A 25,414-nucleotide genomic window follows, 5' to 3' on the forward strand; every position below is an offset into this window, starting at 1 on the left:
TTTGTGGACAGACAGACAGACAGACAGACAGACAGAGTGAACCAATTGCTTAACTCTGCTTTTCGCTTCACGTATGAAGGGTAAAAACAATGATGCAGTTCACTTGTAGTTGAAGTTTTGCTTTGTTTTGCTTGAAATCCAGGATTGTTGATTTCAAGTTTGGTGACGTCACATGTACGTATGCTCCATTCCCATTATATTCTTCTTCTTCGTTCATATGCAGCACAAGGCTGTGGGGTCGTATACCATCGGCTGAGGGTGCGGCTGTGCCGCTGATGCAACGCCCTCTGCTGATTTGCTCATGGTGCCGGCGATCTCACCTTCTCTTCATGAAACACCGTGGGATCTTTAACGTCCACCAGCTAATACCGGCAGACGGGGTGCCTAGTTTAACGTCCATCCGAGGGACGGCACACACATTGATGAATCGCCCTGTCTGTGAAACACTGGGATGACAGTTGATAGCCGAATCGGGATTTGAACCCAGGCTGGACAGCTTGGAGACGAATGTGTGTACTTCTCGACTTCGAGTGATCGAGTCCATTCCTGGAGAAGATATGGAAAGGGAAGTTTTTCTTTGCAATCAAAGAAAACAAGAAAGAAGGGATTTAGAAAGACCAAAGAAGGAATAAAAGAGGGTTGCATTGAGATGAATATGAGCCATAAGTGAAGGGGTTATGTCTTTCTAACTGTTAATTTACTTAACACAGTGCTGTGCCACTGAAAACATGCATGTGCATGTGCATGCAATCCTTCATATGTGCTGAAAACATGCATGTCCCCACAACCAGCTTGTGCCTGCACAAGTTCTCACCTGTTCTGTTCCTGTTTGTGGTCTGAATCTGGTATTGTCGGTGCCATTAGCGGGGTTATTTCCCTTGTCGATAGATGGAGTTTCTTTTCACCTTTCATTGCTATCTGTATCTATCGACCGCCTGCTTTGTTCCGTGGATTATCGAGAGTATCTTGTCTTTCCTTATTCCCCATATACATTTTAATAAGTGATTAGCCCATTCCCCGCTCAGCGGAAGACGAGGTTTTACAATCACTTCTGTGTGGGTATCCGTCTGTCTCTATCTGTCTGTCCGGGCTGTAACTTTTATACCAATTGAGCTTTTGTCATCAAATTTTCAACAAAACTTTATTTTGAGAATATGAAGAAGACCAATTAATAATTTGGTCAAAAGGTTAAAGTTCATTTGGAAATTGACCTGAAATTTTAATAATTTGCACATTGGGTCAGTGAATCTGCCTGGTGTTGGCTTAATGGTTAGAGTGGTGGGCTTGGGATCCGAGGATCCTGAGTTCAAATCCCACTTGGCTGTTGAATTAATATCAGGTGGGGTTGACACTACCCGTCATCCTTCCGAGGTCGGCAAAATGAGTTCTCGCTTGCTGCTATCCTGTGTCGGAGTGGCGACCCGTCCAGGATTGTGTCCAATATCCAAGGAAACTGCTTCGGGAGCACCAACGCTCGAAACAGAGTCTGGTCCCAATGGAGTGATGGATCGATGGATGGATGAGTCAATGAATTGGTTCACCAATCAAAAGCCAGAAGCCAATTCTTTTCGATCAAAAGGGAAATGGTCAGTCACAAAATGGTCAATATCCATCTGATTGACTTGAAATTTGAGCAGGGTTTGCACATTGGGTCATTGAAGCCTGTTGCTTTTGAGGTCAAAAGGTCAAGGTCGCTTGAAATCGTCAATTTATTTATCTTTTTTTTTAGCGGTTTCACCATGTTTCGCATACGGAAGAAGGGGAAGTCCGAATACAAAGCAGACACAGACGGGCTTTGCATTTTCAGATGATCTCTAGTTTTAATTGTAAAGAAAAGTTTTCCAGCCTCACCTTCCTGCCTTCATGTGCACCCAGACCAGCCAACCGCCAAATTTGCTTTCTTTATTCGGCAATTATTCGCAGAGAGGTCATAATAGTCAATTCTGAATGCAATAAATTTGAACATCATTTTCATCCTTTGCAGAGGTCTTTGGACCTCTGGCACAGAGCGTCTGCATTTGCTGCGCCTCTGACGCAACAGGATGTAGTCCCTGCTTTAACCTCATTGATCAAATCATTCCTCATTTGGAAAAAGTTTGTTAATACTAAAACTCTTAAATCTATGTGCATTACACATTGTTTTACATATTTATGCATATTCTCCCAAATGCACAACTCGAAGCCTTTTCTATTTGTGCTTCTTCAATAAAGTTGAAGTTTAATCAGTCTTATAAACTAATAGCCAAAGCTTTCTCACCTGCACATCACAATGAACATCATCTCATTTACTGGACTTTCTCTTTCCATGTATTGTAATCATTGTATAAAATAAGACCATTTGTATAAAATTTGTCAGACAAAAAGACTTTCGAATAACATCTTGTGGATCCCAGTCATTGTTCTACCAATCCTCCGATGCAGATCGACAATGGCTTTCACGAGCAAGACTAGTTCTTCATTATACACTATCCAACATTACCCACTTTGTTGTATGAAAGATCTTTTGTGTGGGGCAAAGTTAGCCGGTGTACACCATTTCACACCACATGTGGTATAGTTCTGTGCAATGGAAGAATTGGGGATCTGATCCCTGGGTCAAAGGGTATATGCCATAAATATTGCTATGTTTGTGGGGTAGATGGAGGAATTTCATAGTAAAGGTAGGATTGCATCGAGTAGCATGGTCCGTGGATGAGCAGGAGACGTCTCGATGTAATTAAGTAGGGAAACTGTCAGCTTAAGTTGCTACATGCCACCACACGACGGACGGGGGGGGGGGGGGGGGAGGGGTGCTGTGTTAATTAGGTAGGGTTTCAGGATAATTTCTCCAAGTATGTGATTGCCCCCTGTGACTTTTTCCTATGTTGTTACATTTACAAGACTGGCGAGAAAAAGGAATCACGTCCTTAAAACAACAACTGCCAAACCAAACATTCCAAGCAAGCAACCCCCCCCCCCCAAACCTCCAGGAATGACAACGAGCAAACCACACCCCTGGGGAGGTTGATGGATGTGCGTGATGTCAGGAGGATGAGAGATGAGAGGAGAGTTGTGTGAGGTACGTGATTGGAAGCAAAAAGGATCTCGCTCGCTGGCTTCCCCTCGACACGGTGAAGAAGGCTGCACAACTCTCGTGTTCATGCTGAAGCGAATTTGTTTGCGCGCCGGAGCAAAGCGCTAGCCATTGACTGTCCCGGCTGAGTCATAAAGCATGTACGTTTGAAAGGAGAGGAAAAGAAGAATGTGCCTCGTGGCCTAATCACGGGGCCTAAGAAATCGGTCGAGGAGGAAGGAGGGCAACTGTGGTGAACGGACCTGGTGCAAGAGAGGAACGTTCGGGAAATTCGCTCGTGAAAAGAAGCTGCACGGCGGTTTCTGAGCCCTGGAGTTGAATACGTCACATGAATACGGCACGTACGTTTCCCGCCCAGAGAGCGGCTCGGCGCCATTTTTGATGCCGTTTCCCATGCAGGACGACAAGGTTCGATCGTCAAGCTCCAAAAAGGATGATCTCTGGATGAAGCGAAGTGCCAGAATAAAGGAGGGATTTTTCTTTTCTTTTATCTTTCCCCTTGTCTGTTTTTGTAACTGTGTGTAGAGGTGCCTCGACTTTAGGCTATAAACTACCTTACGTTTCAGTACCTCATGCTTTGATTGATTTTCGTTGTTACGCTTTGGTTTCTCCCCATTATTAAGACTTGATTTACGTCCATTAGACCCATATTTGTTAAGATTGCTGGTGTCTGTCTATTTGTTGTGGGTTCGAGTATCACCCTTGTCCTCCATCCCGGTGAACACGTCTGGTATGTGCTTCGCCGCCCTCTCGTACTGAGCGCTATAATCTACAACGATCACGTGTTCGCCTCCAAGGTAGAACTGTCCGGCTATCCGTACAGCTCGGTCTTAACCCCCTGGACACAACAATATCAACAGCCAATTGGTAAAAGAGGGCTGACAGGATGGCCAAGACGTGTGCAGACATGCCTCGAAGCCGTCGAGCCTGAGTTGAAATCCCGACCCAGCTAAAACTGTCATCTCGGTATTCCATCTATTGCCATTAGTTGGTGGGCGTTAAAGATCACGTGGTGTCCTTCATGAAGAGTAGGTGAACTGTTGTCGGCACCATGTAAAAATTCCAAATTCCTGCCCAGACTTCCTTAGTCCGAGTGGTGACCCGACCAGGATTGTAGCCGAGGAATTGCTTCAGCAGCACCAACACTGAACAGGGGATGGTGCATGGTGGATGATGATGATGATGATGATGATGATGCAAAAGGTGGAACTCAGCTGCGTGAGGGTACAGGAGGAAGAGAAGTGGTTTGTAAAGTCTGTCAGATGTATGAGTTTTCATGCATCAAGTAAAACTTGCACATAATCCCAAGAGACTGTTGCATGCACATCAGCCGATGCACGTCCTTCTCTACACAGTCCACAACTCATGAAGTTCGAGCCATCAGACACATTTATTCATTAAAAAAATCCATTATTCTAACTTTGCAGTGGCACTGTGTCATATTGGTACACCAGAGTGAAAGTGGGTAATGTTCGTGAGATGTACATATAAAGTTAACAAGTTTCAAAGCTTGCACAGGTAGCTGCAATGTCATTCGGCAACACCACACAACCTGTGGTTGGAAACAACTCTCACAAGGGGTTGTTAATGAATAAGTCATTGCTTCAAAGGAGTTTTGGACATCATGATTGTACTGATTGATGAGGTTTATGACCCTCTCAACACAGAGCTTGCAATCACAACATCTTACTAAGATAATGGGTTCGGTGATCGTCGCGTCGAGGATGCCATGTGTTTCAAGAACTGGCCATGTCGGACAAAGCAGAGATCACGATAATAAAACCTTGACCACTGTGGTCCTACAGTTCCATCGGGAAATGGGTGGGAATAGGTTCCTCGAGGCGTGACCATCTTGCAATTTCCTAATGACCTGTCATGGTCGGACGCATTGTGACGCGCAGTTTGGTCGCAGACATGAGGCGCCGTGATGCCGTACTTTGTATATGTCGTTGAAGTTTCCAGCTGGGAAATGATCGAGAGCTACGATACAAACAATCTGCCTCAGCCTGGCGCAGCCACGGTAGTGCCAAGCACCCACTCGCCGAAGGACGGTCTCTGCAAGACAAGTAAGTTCATGCAGGATATCAACGTCAGCGTTTATACTCCGAATTATCTTCCTTCAAACTTCAGAATGTATAACATACCTCGGCAAAAAATGTGCAGTTAGAACTGTAGGAAATGAGAGTTGTACTCTCATGTACTATCATAATATAATCGGCGTAAGCCGGGAACTTGTAACACACTTTTCTCCGAACATATTCTGTTCATACTTCCGAAATCTTCACATTATGTGTTCCATGTATTAACGCAGGTGATAGCGGATTCAAAAAATCGAATATGGATAGAATTTTCAAAGAAGGAATCGATGACGTCACAATCAGCAGTGTTCGGATGAAAACCGACGGCCGGGTCCCAGACGACGTGCTTTACATAACTCGGTCCATGTGTTCAGGACGGTTGTTCAACTCAGCGTTTACGACTTTTATCCCGCCATGTTGTTAATCTGTTGATGGAGGTAATATAGAAACGATGAATATGTCAAATCGTTTGTGTTACTCATCCTCCACTATGTGTCAAGGCCAACAATCTAAAGCGACCGGTCTCAAACTCTACCATGGGCACCCAGACACGCCACCAATATGAACTGAGCTGTTGAATGCGGCGCAAAACATCCAAAGAAACTACCGTAACCGAATATTGTGATGAGTCCTGTCCTCCATACCCGTCGTATCTGCTCGTAGTTACTAATAGGTCCTACTGCAGTCGTCTGCAGGAAAGGAATGCTATTTTTGCCTGGTATGGCTTATCGTATGTGCAATTTCCATGTTCTTGATTTTATGAAAGCTGGGCGTATTCACACGCCAGACCCGATCCAGGTGGTTAAAAATGGGACAAAATTCCTGGTGTTTGTTTCAATTGGACATCAAGAACACGAACGAGCTTCCTCATCAAGCGAAGTATATTTCGAGAAAGGAGTGCACTTACCGGTCACTTGGGCGGAGCAGACTCTTGAGGAAGAGTTGACTGAGCCGTGAACAATTGACGTAGCAGTGAGTAAGAGTCACTTGAGCCATTTTGATTTTCTCTTCCGTGTGCTTTCCCGTTGGACCCACGAACGGAGCTTCTCCACTCAGTCTGTGATACAAGAAGATGATCAGTCCGAAGAAAAAGTGAAGTCACGCAAACATAAGTGCATTTCCTCCATGGTTGTCTGCAACTGCATCCTGCAATTTATTAAATCAGGACTCTTGGCCAAAATGGGCTTGTTCTGCATTTATCGATTGCTTTTCAAATGTTTTATTTAGACACGTCAATTTGACAAACACCATGGATGGTGCGAGTGCGGATTAGAGCATGTGATGAGGGAAAAGCAACTGCAGGAGAGGTTTGGAATGTGAAGTTAAAAAAAACAACAAATAATAAAGTTTCAACAAAGGAAGAAGGCAAGAGGAGAGAACATACAGAAGGAATGAAAGAACTCCCACTGCCCAAACATCCGCTTGGGGTCCCACAGGCTTTCCTCTCAACAGTTCCGGAGCTGCGGATAAGAAGACGCAGGTAAATCATATTGGTCACATCGACTCTCCATGCACAACTCATGGATCATTTTCGCAGAAGTGAGTAGATTGCTTTATCACTTTCCTTTCATCAACAACAACGATGAAGAGTTTGCAAATGGAAGAAAACTCTCAGCCCTTCGCGCTGTGACAGTACATCATATGGTGTTGACGTGTCATGCCTGACGGGTATAATCAGACTGTTGTTTGTCATCGGTCGCCTCCTTGTGTTACTGCACATGTTCAAGTGGTTATCCTGCTTGGACCAAGCCTGCACTTATGACAGTGATGGTGTGCTCACATACGCAAGAGTTTTGCATAAATACTCATAAACTTCCACCTTGGTGAACAAATAAAATTGAAGGTTCATCAAAACTGTATTACCGACCAGTTTTTTGTTTTCTGTAATGGTAAAAAAAATGTTTATCATAATTGTGTGTTTATGTGTGAACAGCATCCTTTATGACGTCATCGTCTTCAAAAAGGAAAATATTTAAGGACCAACCATGTAATTGCTCATGGGGCATGTACGCATTCTGTTAGCATATAAGGGGGTGCATCCTGTGTGCACACATAATAAACAAGAGCTTTATATTTTTGATGACGTGGATTCTGAAAGAGCTTTATACGCAGCATTTGATGAAGTACACTGTCAAAAGGAAAAGTAAAAAAAAACTCCAAAAACCACGTTGAAGGTAGAGGAAAAGGTCACGCTCTGCACTGCGCAACCAACCACGAACACCGCTTCAACCAAAATGAAAAGCCGGATGCACATGGCTGAAGATTATAAGTTGTTGCCATGGCAATAATCACCCATTATTACTGTCAGTGATGTCATAGATCATCGACATTGTAACTTTTCCCGGAAGCACGAGGATAAAAACAGATGCGAGCGAAAACGGGAAAGCTAAAAACGTTTGTTATTCATAATTAGCTTAATTAATCAATAATATCAGTGGATACAGTTTATATAAATAATGAATTCTAAAAATGTAAACATGCAATACTTAAAGCATGCACTGTAACACTTTCCACTATACCGTGGAACCCCGACAATCGCAGATTCGACATTCACGGACCCTGTGTATGCCTGGTGTTGGCTTAATAGTTTGGGTGGTGGGCTTGGGATCCCAGGATCCTGGGTTCAAATCCCGCTCAGCTGTTGAATTAATACAAGGTGGGGTTGACTCTGCCTGGCATCCTGAGATCGGCAAAATGAGTGCCAGCTTGCTGGTATCTTGTGTCGGAGTGGCGACCTGTCCAGGATTGTGCCCAACAGCCAAGAAGACTGCTGAGGCAGCACCAATGCTCTGCACAGAGTATGGTCCCAATGGATGGCTGGATGGATGGATCCTGTGTATTCATGGTTTATAAAATGTGACCTCCTTCTACTTTGACTGAACTCCCCCACCCAAAACCACAAGTTCTCAACCACCCACTCCCAAACCAAAAGCTTCAATCCATTCTTCACTCCAATTCTTCAAACCTCCTCCAACTCGCTCCTCACCTCAACTCCCCCACCACCACAGCTCTTCAACCTCCCCTCCCAACTCGATCCCATCTTTGCCCTCCCTGTGGTTTCTCTCTGTCCTCTCTGTTCAGAGAGAGCTGGGGGTTTCATCCCCATCTCTCTGTCCTCCCCTGTCCCCTCGGCATTCCCACACGGATCATGACACATTTCTTCATGACCTCATCGAAACAGCAGAATATTGAACTTTTCCCCACACCTATCATGCTATCATTGACTTCACAGAAACCGCAGTAGAAACAACAGCATGAATCCTACATGTAATGGCCCATCCTGGTCGCCTGTCCAACTCACAATCACGTGAGATATGCGGAAACCCTGTGGAATTGCAACTCCCAAGTGACCACGAGCACCCTAATTGTGCCAACGAATGACCCTAAACCCATTATCTTCTTCTTGATGCGTATATACACGTCGTTCAAAGTAAATAATGATGGATTTTTTTTGTTTTCGCAATCTGGCGAGTTTTCCGAAAGACCTTCACGGACAAAGACTTTTATTAATGACGTGTTTTTATTGTCTCCGGTCGAGTCGTTAAAGAAAAAAAAAGTCGTAAATAATAGCAAGGAACCGCAGAACCTCCGCGGTAAAAGCTCTTGCTCGAGAGAATGTCGCAGTTATTTGAGCGGTGTATAGGTAACGGAATGCGACCTCGATCGCTCCAGAAAAATAAAAATAAAAAACCCAATTTGAAGCAAAAAACATACCCACTGTCGACGTACATAAATACGGCAACACATCGTAGTTATACAGCTCAGATAGATTCCAAATGCACTGGGGTCCGTAGGCTGAGACCAGAGCCTGAAATCTGAGGCCAAAACTTACTGCAGCCTTCACAAGGTCCTTTTGACTGGTCCTTTAACAGTCGCTGGTCCTTTTACACTGAAGGGAAAACTTACGGGGTGAGCATGGCGATTGTCAATATGACATGACAGCTCCAAATATGTCTTTGGCTTCGTATATCAACAAAGTGGTGGCCGGAATGATTTTTGAGGTGACAATTGTGGGTGGAGTGAAGCCAGTTGTCCGATCAATGGCTGGAAAGCGGCGTTACGCACGGATGGACGGATGAACTAGCGTCTCCTATTATTATAAAGATTATACAGGACAATAGCATCAGGTCATTCGAATGGAGCATACTCTGTATTTTCTTGGCAAGGGTTAAAACTGGGTGGTTTACCATTGCCTTCCCAGCAGTAGTTAAAGCAGGAATTTGGAACTTGGCCAGGGTGCCGGAAAAAGCTCGCCGACTCTTTGCAAAGGCTGCCATGGGATCTTTAACGTCCAACAACGAAAGCCGGCAGACGGAATGCCCAGTTTAACGTCCATCCGAGGGTCAGCACGCACATTGATGAATCACCCTGCCAGTGAAACACCGGGATGACAGTTTATATCTGGGCCAAGATTCAAATGCAGGACAGACAGGTTCGAGGCGAGTGTGTGTACCTCTCGGCCACCTCGCCACCCGTCAGGTGATACCAGTGTACGATTTAAGCGAATCACTGATATGGACACGAGGAGACAATGGGCGAGTTCTCATAATACAGGCGATTAGAATCCAAAATCATCATCATGAAATGCTCAGATGGAACTACCAAACCGGCTAACATTTATGAACTAAGAGACATTACTTTTCGGGAAACCCGAAAACTGTTATTGCGAACAAAGTGGTGCAAACCCGAAGCACCAACGTCCTAACTCAATGAGTCAGTCGTCTCAAAAATAATTCAAATACACGCAGAATGAAAAAAATAGAAATAGATTTTAAAAATATTTGGAGTCTTAATATGAAAACCTCATTTGATTTCGCATTGCTTGCTGAGAACTGCACAAGTGGGACCAACCAGCACACTCGATGGCTGAGGTTGAATTGGAAACCGGCTGCAGGTCCAGTGGTACGAAGTGGCAAGCACTGCCGAAGTCGATGACTTTGAGATGACTATCGTCGGAGATGATGATGTTCTCAGAGCGAATGTCCAGATGCAAGATGTGCTGCGCATGCAGGTAGTCCAGCGCAGTAAGAAGTTGGACCAGGTAACCTGCCAAATCCTCCTCCGTGTATCTGGGCCTATGTAGGGGTTTAGGTTCAGGTTTTTTTTTTTGGGGGGGGGGGAGGAGGGTTGAATTTCATGTTTTAAAATTACATGCCTTGAATTCAAAATTCATCGTCGGATTTAAAAAGAACGTACGTACATGAATCAAATGCAGTACCAATGTCATTTGTACAACTCACTTCTCTATGATGTGATAGAGGAGCTCTTTGCCCGGACAGCTCTCTCCGATGAGAACCAAAAACTGAGGCGTAACATATGCCTCGTGGAGACCGAAGATCCCAGGGTGGCGAAGGCTCTTCAGCACTTCGTACTCTTGTCTGCCTGATGCAGGAACGATCTTGGCAGCGAAGGTACAGCCAGTGGAATTCTCTCGACACTCGCGGATCACTCCAAACCGGCCTCTAAGGAGACAATCAAGCAAGCACGTTCGATGGTGACGGGGTAAAAGGGAAGCCAAGGAGGGACTCATTCAACATGGAGGATTGGATGCACACCTTTGTATCGTGATCGCCGAAGTCAGTCGTAAATAACGCAAACTCCTTAAAACGAGATTTTTATTTTTTTATTTTTTTAGCAGCAAAAACAGTCGGACAGATGAGAATAGATTAAAAGATGAAATATCAATGGTTGGTTCTTAGAGGCTGCAATTCACCCCGTGCCTCCGACTTGTGAACGTAATCCTTCGGTTTCCACGACAACCAGGTGACATGATTTGTGAAGAACTCAAAAGAAAATCTGAACATAGAGTCAACATTACATTACGTTGCTCACATCTCCTCGAATTGATGTTATCCGTCCACACAAGGCGAATCAAGCGGACGCAAAAACAGCAGGTGGATGAATGAATGAGAAAAGAGGAGTTGGGAGTCGAGAGAGAGAGAAGGATAGTCACCTGTAGGTAAGGGGTGTGAGTAAGTGGAGGGTGAAAAGGGGAAGAAGTCATGGGTATGGACGGTCATGTACTCTCGCCTTGAAGACCTGAACAAACGAGTGAGATTTTACTGGTCAGATAGGTGGCCGCGCAGGTGCGTTGGAGAAAAGAACACAGGAGTGAAGGTGAGAAACAAGCTTAGATTTTACAATGTTTACAAGGATAGGATTACTGGAAGAATAAAAGTCCTGGATGCGCTGGGGGAGAGGCAGAGGGATAAAACGATAAGATATATGGTGAAAAAAACAGAAACAGAACGACCGCCGACCTGTCTGCTTTGGATGAGGGAGAAACAGGTGAAACCGATGCGTGAGACACCAATGTTGTTGAGGGATTTGGATTCCACAGCGAGCAGTGCCAGGACAGGTGTGAAGTGAGGATGCCAGCTCATAATTTTGATCCACGGATAAAAAAAAAGCCTTGGAGGTTGTAAGAAATACAGATTGACTGAGGAAGGACTTCACATGATGGAAGATACCCGGTCTGTGGCTGGACCTGGAGGCCAGCTCTAATCTGCCCAGGAGAGCTAGTGTCTGATGGTGAGGACCAGAAGTTAGAGCAACTTCTTCTCGCAACGAAACCTCGCAATAACGACTGAAAAATCTACTTTATGTAAACGCAAACCATTTATAATGGAGGCACGCACAGAATTCACAGCACAGACAACAAACTAATTTGTAACACTAAACCAGGAGTTAACAATGACTCAGAGGCTGTGTTTAGAAAAACTTTACAATTACTATAAGTAGAATGATCAAGGGAAGGCAGCTTCCAGTGTCGAACAAGGTGCAAGCAGGACCCCCCCCCCCCAATCTTGGCTGCTGTACACGGTCCTGTTTCCTTGTACCCTCTTGGGGTGCGACGTGACGGAAAGGCTGCTATAGTATTTGCAGGATTCCATACCTCCTCGGTCAGCCCTCTGGCAATGAGGGGTCAAGCCCCTACTCACAATCACGGCATTCAAACGCTGTGTCAACTCCTTGACCTCGTTTACTCCTCGGTGCAGACCCCACCAATACCCCCATGAATGTGATTACGGGGTTGACCTCTCCGGCCCCCCCGTGATCATTTATGCCACCATGGGAAGAAAATTGTCGCTCGCCTGAACGAATACCTCCTCTCTTCACCCACTTCATAATTCATCCCACATATGTTTTTCACCCAACGTGTGACGTTCCGGTGGTATTGGCTTGCAGTGAAGATGTGTACAAGAAAGATCTCGTCTCGGCTGATATGCCAACAATGACCATCGTCTTCAGCCGTCTGTTCGCACCACTTCGACTGAACAATGTTTCACAAATCAAGAGTCACAATGAACCTCAGGTCGAGTTGTCCTTGTTACCTTGTGTTAGTAAGTTCCCCTTTTGTTCTGAACGGCAGTTGCCGCGACGTTCGAATCTCGGCCGAGTCGTTTGAACCTTTTATTGTCGAAGAACGACATTCACAGAGTACAATTTAAAATTTCAAAACGTGGATGTGTGCAGTACACCAGTCAAGGGGAATTCCAGGATGGCAAAAAGAATCCGATTTATTCTGAGCTCGGCACAGAAACTATTTTCATCATGGATGGTGAGCTGTTCTCACATATCACATATCTCATGTGCTCAAGGTCATTGTGGACCCACATAATTCGATTTGGTCGACGCCCATCAGGTAAACTCCCCAATGACTGGAAACGCTCGATTGTTCAAGTGATTCACAAACCAGAGAGGATTCACCAAATCCACGTCCTCCGATCGCCCGACTGCAATCGCCTCGATCTTGTGCAAACGAATGCGGTCAAGATTGTTAATGAATGTCCGGTATACTTCCTTAAAGAGGAAATAACTTGCTGCACAGTTTTTAAAGTGGTTTTACAAAAATATGCTCAACCACCAACCACAATCACCGAGTTTAAACAATCAGGAATCGTGGCACCGAGTCTCAAATGACATTCTTAAGGCTAATGGTACGCTTTTGAAAGCAGGTGATATTTAAAGTTCACCAATTGTTTGGATTAAGAGAAACGTGTGATGTTGCATCGGATGTTTTATTCAATAGAACATTTCAGGTGAGAGTCGGCCAAATTCCTCCAGGTAACATCATAATTACAACACTTTTTAACACAACGACTGACAGCGTCGGCCTCCACTCCTGGTTTTAGAGTAAGCTTGCTTTGTTTACAGATAATACTGCTCTCTGGGATTTGTGGTATGAATGTAAAAAAAAAAAAATGGGGATTTCAATTCTTATCTCCAAACCCTGGTATGGTTATTTGCATCAACAAGAGAAATATCACAAAATTATGGTTTACAGTCGGTGGTATTCATCTCAAAGCTAACTCCGAAGCTACATTTCCATGTGTTCATCTCAAAATATGTACAAAAGGGCCATCATGGGCAACGACTCTGGAAACAAGTCAGGAATGTTTACTGGCTTTTAAAAAGTCCTCATTTCATCATACCTGGACAATGGCAGTCGAGCCTTTCGCGAAATGGCACGAACAAGTCAGAAAGAAACCATGCAATCCAATGAAACGCGTACCGTAAAAACACCGAGGAGTGTTAAAACCACATCTGATTTAGTTCCGAAGGTGGTAGCGAGGGAAAGGCCCCTACTACTGAGATGGGAAGTAAATAAATCAAAGTAAAGGAACAAAGGGAAGTTGTGCTGGTGACAAGCATCCGGGTAAATCCTTTTTTGTTTCAATAAACTGTTGGGAATAACAAACAATGGAGAAAAATTCAAAAGCTCCGTCTTTTTGGACTTGCGTCACGGCAGTTAAAAATGTGAGTTCGAACTCTGTCCCTGGAAATTCCTCCAATGTTACGGTAACGTGGCCTCCTCGGACTTTAGATGCTCCCTGTATTCATCCGGGTCTCATCATTAGGTAGCATGTTCACTTAGAGTGGTCCATGTGTTTGTGAAGGTTAAAGCCTTTTCTGTAACCAGCCACCCGTTAAAGTAAAGTCTTCCTGTTGTTATTGATGCCATGAGAGGTGGTGTACTTGACATTGGGATTATATAGGAAAGTGTAATCCTTGTGTGTACTTTCTGTGAACCAGGCAAGGTGAGGACAAGGTGGGACCAAGAGGAATTTTGGACATGTCTGCATCCTGTGCATGCCATTTGAAACCTCCCCGTGGCCTCACAATGCTTTGAAAGGTGCAATGAGGCCAGCAAATCAGCTTGTTGTCTCCACGACGGCAACTGCGTTCCACCTGATTGGCGGAGCCGGTCTTATCTGGGACAAGGGAACGCGAGGGCGCTGTGGTTGTGGCTGCGGGGGAGATGATAAAAGAGGCTGTGCATGGTGGCAGGGAGTGAGAGGCCATTCAGAAGTGAGAAGACTGCTGGAGCTGGTGCAATGAACCAGATCACTGGCTATCACTACCTCTGCCTTCGACCTCTCTCTCTTTCCCCATCTTCGCTCCTCTCTGCTGGGTGCTGCGGCTGTGGGCTGGTCCGTGTTGCTCACCTGGGAGACCTACTCGCATTGGAGCCTGTTTTCCATCCCTATATTTTTTAAGACCTTGCCGACACCCCTTCGCCCTATCGCCCTCCCATTTGTGAGTAAAAGTGATCTTGTACTTGTGGTACCGAGGTTTATTATTCTATATCAACTGCATTTTTGGTCTGTATTTATTTCTTTATCTTTATTCATGGTTTCAGTCTTCCTTTTGTCTCGGGATTCCCAATCTGTGTTGTCTTGTGGTTTCTTTCCAACAAACTGTTAGTTCTAAGGAACATGTGGTTGTGCGATACCTACTATTATCTCACGCCTGCGCAAACCATTTTGGCTGAGTATGGGTAATCCTCGGGGGAGATGAGAATGTGTGACATTGATATGTCGTGAGACCGGTGGGATTTTGATCTCGACCACATTTGGATCTATGTTGTCTGCATCAGCACGATTACCTTGAATTCGACCATTCACGAACCAGCTTGCTTCTGCACGGCGGGTCCTCCATCGACGTGACAATAATAATAATAATAATAATAATAATAATCATAATAACAACGATAATAATGAAATCCCAGCAGAAAGAACAGGCTTCCAGGCATAATAATGCAGGTAATGCAGGGTATTGATAAGTGTAAAAAAAAAGAAAAATAAAATAAAATAAAAAAATAGTTAACGACGTGTGTATCAGAATATGTGTGCAGTATTACCGTGCCCTCTCCTCGAGGAACGTGTACGGTTTCTGCAGTTTGGAAGAAAGAATCGCTGAAGAAGTTGCAATTTGGTTTTGGTTCTTTCCGTCCACTTCCTTCTGGTCACTCAGAGACATCCCTGAATAATAAAAAAAAAAAAAATAAATAAGAGAGTCATAAAAGATCCCTGCTGTATGGTATGGTCAATTTCCGCATCACAGCAGCGTTTTAGTCAACCCAGTAAAGTGCAACTTCTTCATTGCATCATCCACTGAAAGTGTGTAAAATGACACACTGCACTCCGCTGCGTGCAGGTCCTCGCACATGTCAAACAGCCATCGTGTTTATCAGCATCTTACCGGATCGCATGCATTAAACGATGGCCTATGGCGATAGCTGGACCACCGTCACATCATGGATTCAGCGGGAAAAACCAAAAGAAAGGATCCAGCCTTTCACTTGCAGTGCAATTGCAAATCATTCAGGACACTGAGGCCAAGAGGAAAAGTCAAGCGGACGTCAACAAGAGATTTGGGACTCTCAAAAGGTATGCCGGGGACCGTGCGGGTTATTCGTGTACCTGTTCTGTTCACGGCGTGCAACGCGGGACGAGCCGTAAGAACATGAAAATCACCGACTGTTTTCGACTTCAGTTTGAACGTTCCACCTCGAAACGTTTTGTTTTTGATTTGGAATCATAAACCTCTCCTTTTAGCGTTGCCTAGCAACCAATGAGAGGAAACAATGGTTTCATTGTTTAACCTTTGTCGTTTTTCGATTGAAAAATTACTATCCGTGTTCGCTGTTAAATAAAGAGCGTATTCTGACCACTGTATCCCGATTGACTTTATTTATTTAGCTGGTTGCAGAATTCCAGCAAAATCCACTTCATCAAAAATATAAAGTTCACGCGTGTTACGTCTGTGCGTAGGATGGACTCCAGTATCTGCTTGCAGGCTGCAAGCATGCCCCGTTCGTACCGACAACGCTTAAACGCATTCTATGCACAAATATACCTCCTCATCCTTTTTTTTTTCTTTCTTCTTTTATCCATGTTTATTGTGATGATCCCATTTGTACAACTTTTTCACTGACCCACGCACAATGTGAGAACCCCTTCCAAGTCGGCAGAATCCTCCATTGAGCTTCTGCTGGCTTTCTCTTTGGTGATGGAGATACTTAATTTCTGCGACAATAATGCGGCATTCAAGAGGCATTGTGAGTCATTCACAATGGAGAGATGAGATTGTACGTGTCCACCTCCGCCGTTGAAGGCGGGCGGCGGTTATGTTTTCACTCCTGTGTGTCTGTGAGCACTTGATCTGGATCTTGATCCAGATCCTATAATTTGTTTTCGTGATTCTTCACCATTGAGTGATTGGGTCAACAACGATCTCAAATAGCTGTGGATCGATTCGGACGAAACTTGGTGGAAGAGTTGGGAAGGTAACAAGAACAAGTTGATTCGATTGTGGTTCAGGTCGGGATGCAGATCCGACCTATCAGTGGGATACAAAACGTCAGCTGTTCCGCCTGGCGGAGGGACGCGCTCTACCTCGTGCCATTGCAGTTATTTATTTAATCTTTTATTTACACCAATAATTATCATTGCACTCAGACGACAGACAAAGTACGTGTCAATATTTAATCTATCGTGGTGCAACATGTTTGTTTATTTTGCTGAATGTCACAATTAACTTCAAAATTTTGGGCAAGCATTTGAACGTGACTGTTGTTTTCAAATCCAAAGATAACCTGGTGGTCGAACAACTTATTAAGGTTGTTAAATGATAAACCCTTCAATAAACAACTCCGAGCAAAATTGTTGTCAACATAAACAATGAAACATAATTATTTAGAAAACGAGTCAAAACTAGGATTATACGATTGTCTAACATCCCACCTTTGAAGCTGTCCTGCTGTCTGTGTGGAATCGTGACCTCATCCGAGGGTGCACTCAGGGGTCCACGGATACTCTCGGAAAAGTAGCTCACTCGGAACCGATAGGAGGACCCCGGAGTTAACTCGGTAACATGCAGTCTCGGTTCTGCCAAGTCAGATGCGACTAGTTGCCAGCACTCTGCTTCTGTGGATGGAAACATTCAACTGAAAAAAACTTGGAACACGAAGACTTCATCATTTGAACAACAACTCGGTTTCATTTCAGCTGGAAACGATCTTGATTGCTTCGATCTGTTCTCCATCGTTACCCCGTGTTCGGCCAAAAATTAGAGGCAATGCAAGTTAAATTCCGTGGAAAAGTTTCGTGCAAGGATCTGTCGTCGGTACCTGCCGACCACCTATGTGAAATGTGTGAAGTTGCAGAACAAAAATGTATCATGTATGAAGCACTCAAAAAAAAAAAATCACCCTTTTCAAACATCTCAAGCTGATACACGACTGTGCCGGTTGTCTCCAGATCTTCCCAGGAAACCAGAGCTCCACTGGGGTACAGCTGTGTCACCGCGGGCCTCACAAGCTGCCGAGGCAACTCTGTTCAGACGGCACGAGATAAATGTCTGCACCACAAGCCTTGCAAGACAAGATAAGTGTCATGGCAGGAAATACACCGAGTGGTTTGCCACTGACTTCCTTATGCAAAACAGACAGGAATTTGGAGTCTGGGTCGGGTACCAGCAAAAAATAGCCAACTCTGATGGAAAGGTATCGGCGGATCTATAATTCTGGTACATTCTGGCACATTCTCTCCTGGTACTCCAGCACAAACGACTTCAGAATCCCCCCTCCCATCTTAACAACCCCTTCCCATTCCCATCTAGCAACTGCTCTCTCACACCTGTCCACCAAAGCAGCCAATACATCTAGCCAAAGCTTAGACCCGCATCATAACCTAACACTGTCTTTCAAACATAGCCGGAGAGGAACCTTAATTGGCATGATCAGATCATGTACCATCATGCTCTACACAGAGTATCAGTTCTGCTGTCAAAGCAGTTTCTTGGCAAGGGTTGTAATTCTGGAAGGGCCACCCCTCCAACACAGGAAGTCAGGGCAGAAATTTGGAATTTGGTGATAGTGCCGGCCTACTCGCCTACTCTTTACACGAAGGACACCACGCGATCTATAACGTCCTCCAATGAATGCCGGTAGACGGCACAGCCAATTGAACGTCCATCCGAGGGATGGCACACACACATTGATGAATCACACCAGGATGAGAGTTTGTAGCTGGATCGGGATTCAAACCCAAGCGAGATAGCTCAGAAGTGAGTTGAGTGCGAGTACCTTTCGGTCAACCTGCCAGCCTAATTGACATGACCTGGGTTATTTTAAAATTTGGATTGAATTATGCAACGTAGATATAGTAAACAGGTAAACCTTCCATTTGCCCCAGGTGACAATAACTTCCGTTCCAAACGTCTTCATAAATAATGATACAAGTTATCTATGATGGATTTCACAAGAGCTGATCAACTCTTCCCGCCCCCCCCTCAGATTATCCTAGATGCTGAACTCCAGATTATGAAGGACTAGCGGAGTACCCACCACCTGGGTGGGTCGAGTCTGTGCACCACTTGCTGAAAAAAATGTATCGTCCACGTTTTGTAAGAAGACTATCGATGTTTGTTTGCTGTGCACTTAAAATGTTTGAGAAGGTCTAAACTCTAAAGGGGACGTTCCAATCGTAGCCAGTGTTGAACTGGTCAAAAGGGTCTAATCTCTCAAGCATGTAAAAAATATCTAAAAAAAAGGTCCAAGTGATCTCAAAAAAGCTCTAAATGGTCAAGGGTTCAAGCTGTCTAATCTGTCTGAGGATCTAAATGGTGTTCAGGGGTCCAAAGATTGTAAGGAGTCTTTGGGCTCTAAACGGTTTTTAGAGACTTTCGGGGTCTTCGGGATCTTATGGATAACTGGGGTTTAAAGGGTCTGAAAGGTCATAGGCGTCTAAAGGGTCTTTGGGGACTAAATGGTCTTTGAGATCTTAAAGGGTCTTAAGGATGTTAGGGGTCTTCGGTCGGAGTCGTAGTGGTCTTAAAGGATCTTCGGGATCTTAAATGTTTTTGGGTTTGTTTTGAGTTTTGGGGGTCTCAAAGGGTCTACCAAGGTCGAAGGGGTCTCAGCAGTCAGGCCAGGTAAGGTCAGGTATGGGAGCATGGGCCGGAGCAGCGCATCGCTGCATCCGCTTTCAGCCGGGACTCCCCGGACTTCCATCTGGCCATCCCACAGGCAGATTCCTGGCGCATCCCCATCTCCTTGAGATTCTGATGAACCTGCTGCAACCGCGAGTTACATGGTCGGCCCATTAGCCTCCTCCACGCACGAGGCTCCCTCGCTGAGAGAATCTGGTGGGCAGGATCAGCATCAGGAAAACGAGCCACGTGTCCATACAGCATCAGCAGACACTCACGGAAAATGCAGGTAACAAATCTCATTTGAGTCTCTCTCAGCAACGGCTCGTTGGACACAAAGTCCAACCAGCGACTGCTAGGGATTCTCTGAAGAGACCGGGCATCCAAAGAATTAAGTCGCCGTCCCAGATCTATGGTCAGAGTCCAAGTCTCACATCTGTCGAGCAAGACTGGAAGCACCAAGGACCTAAAGACTCGGACTTTCGTCCTCCCGCACAGGTACCGGCAAGCGCCACACCCCATGATCCAGTGAATCCATGACTCCCCAGGCCCGACCCAGATGTCGATTAACCTTCTACTCTCAGCCAGCAGAGATATGAATATCACTGAGAAGGTAAGTGAATCTCTTCGTGACCTCAACATCCTCACCATGAACAGGCACAGACAAGACAGCAGCATCCAAGATGTAATTGAAAGCCTGTATCTTACATTTGACCGAGGAAACCGGTAATCCCAGTGGATCCGACTCCTCATTCAGAATCTCGAGGGCCCCCAAAAGGACATCTGGAGTCTCCAAAAAGATGACTGCATCATCTGCAAAATCAAGGTCAGAGATCTTGACATTCCCAAACAATGCACCGCAGATTGATGTCTTAGACATCCTCCCCAGAATCCTGTCCGCACAAGTGACGAAAAGTGTGGGAACAAGTAGACACCCCTGATAAGTCACAGATGGTACCACCGCATCTCAATTCACTCTCAGTACAAGAGTAGAGTTTAGACATCAGATCGATCAGTTTGGGTGGCACCCCACGAAGCCCAAGAATCCTCCAGAGGACATCCCGATTCACTGAATCGAACGCTTTACAGAGATCAACATAGGCTGCAAGCAACCCCTGCCGAAACTCTCGTCTGCCTTCGGTGAGGACCCGAAGAGCAAGGATACGGTCAACCGTTGACCTCTTTGGTGTAAAGCCTGACTGCTCTGGACGCTGGTGCTCAAGCAGATGGTGGCGAACCCTATCGAGAATTATCCGAGCAAAGACCTTGCCCGGCACTGAGAGCAGCATCACCCTTCCATAGTTGCAGTCCTGGCGATCACCCTTCCCTCTTCAGAGAGGGACAACAAGGCCCCTCCTTCCAGTCAGTTGGGATGATGCCTGTGTTCAAGGCAGAGCACAGAACTGCATGCAACGACACGAGTACAGCATTTCCACCAGCCTTTAGAAGCTCAGCATGGACACCACAGATCCCAGGAGCTTTACCCCATTTCTTCACCACAGTTATTTACCCCTGTGGTGTACACAAGTACACCACAGGAGCTGCGGCTTCACCGCAGCCTGTGCTTCCACAAGCAAAGGTGGACCACATTTGATTGGAGGGTCAGCAATCGGGATAGTAACACCCCTGACATCCAGCTCGAGAGCTGCTGGATCAGCACAGCATAGTCGCTCAAAATAACCAGCCGAGCAGGCCTTCCTTCGGACTTCTCGATCGAGAGCCCACCGCGCTCCGCTCAAACAGCAGTCTACCGAAGGATGGGCTTGGAGAAACGCAATGTGTGAATTCCCCTATAAGCGGGAAGAGAATCATTTGACCACAGGTGATGCTCTACCCCCTCACAGATTCCTTGCACATAGGCCTTCATGTCCACCGTTGGTGCACGTACAGTTTTACGCCTCAACTTGGTGAACAGCGCAGCTCTGCCATTCAGCCTGGCCCTGCGACTCTGGTCAATGGTATCCAGTGTCCCTTGAGAGACAAAATTCTTCTTTGCCCCACGGTGAGTTCCGAAACATCGACCAGCAACATCAACATTGACATCAAGGTGGTCTTGAACAACAACAACAACAACAACAAGAAGGACGGTGGTCTTGAAAGCACTCCACAACTCTTCAGAATTCCCCAAAGCACCCAGACCCCCAATTTCCCACTCAGCCACACTCTCATCCTTGAGCTTGCCAACATCCAGCCTCGGCTGGAATTGTGCCATTCTCCTGGATTTAAGCTGCAACTTCAGAGTTGCTTCAACAAGCCCGAGGTTGGTATTAAGGAACTGAGCTCTCCGGTAGACCCTGCAGTTCTGGATCATCCTCCAGTGACCATCAATGAGCACATGGTCAATCTCCTTTGCCACACCGCCAGCGTTGGAATACCAAGTCCAGTGATGAGCCTATGGGCGCTGAAACCATGAACCGGCCACCCTAAGTCCATGACTTCTTGCGAAGTCAAGGAACTTAGTGCTATTCTGGTTCACAGTTCCAAACCCATGGGGATCAACACACATCTAATAACCATCCCTATCAGTTCCAGTTGATGCATCAAATTCCCCCAAGACTAGAAGAGTATCTTGCCTCAGGCACTGATCAACCACAGACTCGAGCAGGGCATAGAATGCATCCTTCATGGTGAGATCACCCGCCTCAATCGGAGAATAGACAGAGACCAGGGAAATTACACCCATTCGGTGATGAATCCTTCATCTCAAAATACGCTCATTGACCGGTGTTACCTCAATTATCATTGGAGTCAGATTATTGGAAACGGTTATAGCAACTCCTTGGGCATGGTAACCATCAGAGTGACCAGACCAATAGTAGGTGTAACCACCCGCCATGATCTCGCCGCAATCCGGTCTCTGAACCTCAGAGAGAGCTGCAATACCGATGTCCAAACGCTTGAGCTCAGATGATAACAGAGACAGGTGATCATCCTCTCTTCTTAGGGATAGGACATTCCAGGCACCCACCCAAAGGGACCGCCTCAGGTTAACCCAAGGAGACCGCCATCTGGCGGATGACACCTCAGCACCACCCGAGACACACTTCGACAATCTGACCAGAAACATTACCCCGTAGTTTTCGTCCCATCATCAAAGAGTGGGGTCCCGAAGGCTTTGCCCCAATCCCGTCATCCGGTGAGCTGCCCTGCGAAGGGAAGCTGCACAGGAGGTACTCCCACGGAGTGGGTTTTCAGATTTCTTTGTGCTTTTCGTATGTTTTGTGGAATGAAGGGTTTTACGGTGGCCGGAGTGCAAATGCTGCCACCAACTTCCTTCTCGAAAAGGACCCCAACTGCAGGAGGACATCCACAGACACAGTGGGGAACTCGATGTGGATGGCCATTGGAATGCAATGAGCTCCTCCACCCTTTGACAGGTTTTGTTTTTCGTCTCAATGTTCTGAATTCCTCAGTCGTTTTAATGTTCACAAGGTTTAAAAGGTTTTATATCAATGATCTTCATGATAATGTTCTTTCTCAGCAAGCCATGTGTGATGATGACTCCTCACTTTACTGTACATCTGCTGATTCACTCAACACTACTCTTAATGAGGTTAGAGTTTCACTGGACAATGATTTCGAGAATGTGTTGAAGTGGGGGCATGACTGGCTGGTAACCTTCAATGCAAAGAAAACTAAATTGTTGTCCACGTCTCACTCCAGAAACAGGTCTTTCCCTTCTGTGCACATGGGGGCTTCAACCTTCACGGAATCATCTGAGCTTCAGCTTCTCGGTCTGGACATCTCAACCCTTTTGCCATAAGTATGTTTCTGATATTGCTCAGAGCGCTTCCAAGTGAGTTGGTTGTCTCTATCGAGCGCAGAGGTATTCACTTCCCGATTTTGTTTTGGAGCTGTACAAGACAACTTTTTTGTCCCCTCATGTCATACTGTTGCCACATTTGGGTTGGAGCACCAGCTTGACACTTATCTTTACTTGATCGGCTCCAGAAATGCAAAGTTAACCTGGTTGGTGTGGAGATGGGATCAACTCTTCAACCGCTCTCTCACCGCAGGTCAGTTGCCAGTCTTAGTCTGTTCTACAGATAGTTTTCATGGCAAATGTTCTGCTGGAGTTTCTAACTTGGTTCCTCCAGTGCGAATGTTTGGACGCAAGACTCATTTTGCTATCTCTGCACACCCATGCACTATAGCTGATCCAAAATGCGGAACAAAAGGCCGTGCAGAGAGTTTTATCCCTCGTGCTGTCTCGCTTTGGAATTCACCACCTGCAACGTGCTTCCCGTTATCCGACGATATACCCAGCTTTAAGAGGAATGTCAATTCCTACTTTCGAGATCTTTCAGGTGACATCGCATTTCACCTGATTTTTTTATATTTTTTTCTGCTTCCTGTGTCTTGGATGTTTTCTTGTTATTTTTCTCTTTCTTTTATTTTGTTTTATCCTTATATTTATGTTATCTTCACTTATGCCCTTACCGAGAGTGGCTTTATGCCTTGTACGGGGGTGATTTCCCCCCAAAAAAGGTACATTCCCAAAGTATGTAATTTACAGACATATTGTCACACAGCTTTACGGACGGATTTAGAGATTGCTTCATGGCTTCCCCATGTTTATCTTGCCAAAACGAAGTTTTTGCAAGATATGTTAGTCAGCTTGTATGTTTTTTTGTTTGTTTTTTTTTTGTTTGTCTGTAATCACATATCGATCACTCTGCAGAGCACAGTTATCATTGGAAATTTTTGTAACTTCGCATATCAGAGTCCTATAGAGGTCCCTTTCAGCGCATAAAATTTTCAAGGTCAAGGTCAAAGGTCAAGGTCACTGTCGCAAATCAGGGGAGTCGACAAAACGCTTATTTTTTGAGTAATTTTGATCGGATCGTCTTCAAACTTCATGGGAATATAGTTCATGGTCTGGCGCTCAGCTGATTAATTTTTGGTGGCGATCGGCCTTGACCTTCATGGTTAGCGCTGGAGGTCGAAAGTTTTTGACCCCAAGGTTAAATTTTGAAATCTTAGTTACCATATCGAGTAATACCTCATATGAAAGCGCTTGATAAGTGCTTTCCAGATCTGTCAAAGGTTTGATGCTATGACGTCATTTGATGACGTCATGGCGAAAAAACGGATTTTTCATGAAAATTTTATTTGTTTGTTTGTCTGTAATCATTGGATTTTTCACCTTTATATCACTCTGTAGAGCACAATTCTCATCGGAAACTCTTGTGGGTACACATATCGTAGTATTATTACAATACCCTTCAGCACACATAAAGGTCAAGGTCAAGGTCAAAGGTCAAGGTCACTTTGCGGTAAATCATGGAGGTCGACGAAACCCTTATTTTTTGAGTAATTTTAATCGAATCATCTCCAAACTTTTTGGGAATGTAATATATGGTCTGGTGCTCAGCTGATTAGTTTTTGGTGGCGATTGGCCTTGACCTTCATGGTTAGCGCCTGAGGTCGAAATATTTTGACCCCAAGGTCAAATTTTGAAATCTTTGGTACCATATCGTGTAATCCCTCAAATTGAACACCTCTATGAGTGCTTTCTAGATATGTCAAGCTTGAGACATTATGACGTCATTTGGTGACGTTATGAGGCAAACGCATATTTTTCATGGTTACTCTGTAGAACAATTCTCATCGGAATCTCTCGTAGGCAGATATTCCTCAAGGAGTCGCTCCTGGTGGATAGCAGCTCTGTTCACCTCAGTGTGACCTTAAAGAAGTCACACGTGGTCACCTTTTGGCAAGATATGGGTCACCCTGTGGGTGACATTGGTTTTATTTTTACTTTTATAGTGCCTTCAGAAAGTATTCACACCCCTCAACTTTTGCCACATGTTATTGTTACAGCCTGAATTTAAAATGGATTAAATTGAGATTTTTTTTGTCACCGATCTACAGAAAATACCCCATAATGACAAAGTGAAGACATTTTTGTTCGAAATTTTTACAAATTAATTAAAAATGCAAAGCTGAAATGTCTTGCATCAATAACTATTTTTCTTGCCACTTTATATGAACTTTTTGTGAGCATTACTTGGCTCCTACTCAGACCACAAGGGCAGTACATCAT

At 45.1% G+C, this 25,414-nt stretch overlaps 1 protein-coding gene across 1 annotated transcript in view; it reads right to left on the minus strand.

The window, feature by feature from the left end:
• Positions 1–4,444: 4,444 nt before the first annotated feature.
• The window catches only part of OBSCN (obscurin, cytoskeletal calmodulin and titin-interacting RhoGEF), a 498,370-nt gene continuing 477,400 nt past the window's right edge, over positions 4,445–25,414 (minus strand). Inside the window, exons 112-119 of the mRNA XM_085876584.1 lie at positions 17,648–17,770; positions 17,181–17,363; positions 15,296–15,416; positions 10,392–10,613; positions 10,003–10,226; positions 6,536–6,611; positions 6,059–6,208; positions 4,445–5,128 (exon numbers count right to left, since the gene is read on the minus strand). Coding sequence (XP_085732710.1) covers positions 4,936–5,128; positions 6,059–6,208; positions 6,536–6,611; positions 10,003–10,226; positions 10,392–10,613; positions 15,296–15,416; positions 17,181–17,363; positions 17,648–17,770 — 1,292 coding nt within the window. The 3' untranslated portion in view covers positions 4,445–4,935. The remainder of the gene's footprint in view (positions 5,129–6,058; positions 6,209–6,535; positions 6,612–10,002; positions 10,227–10,391; positions 10,614–15,295; positions 15,417–17,180; positions 17,364–17,647; positions 17,771–25,414) is intronic.

The sequence above is a fragment of the Eptatretus burgeri genome, chromosome 4 (genome assembly GCF_056783735.1).
Source record: "Eptatretus burgeri isolate ZD-2024b chromosome 4, Ebu_testis_v1, whole genome shotgun sequence".
Taxonomy (NCBI): Eukaryota; Metazoa; Chordata; class Myxini; order Myxiniformes; family Myxinidae; genus Eptatretus; species Eptatretus burgeri.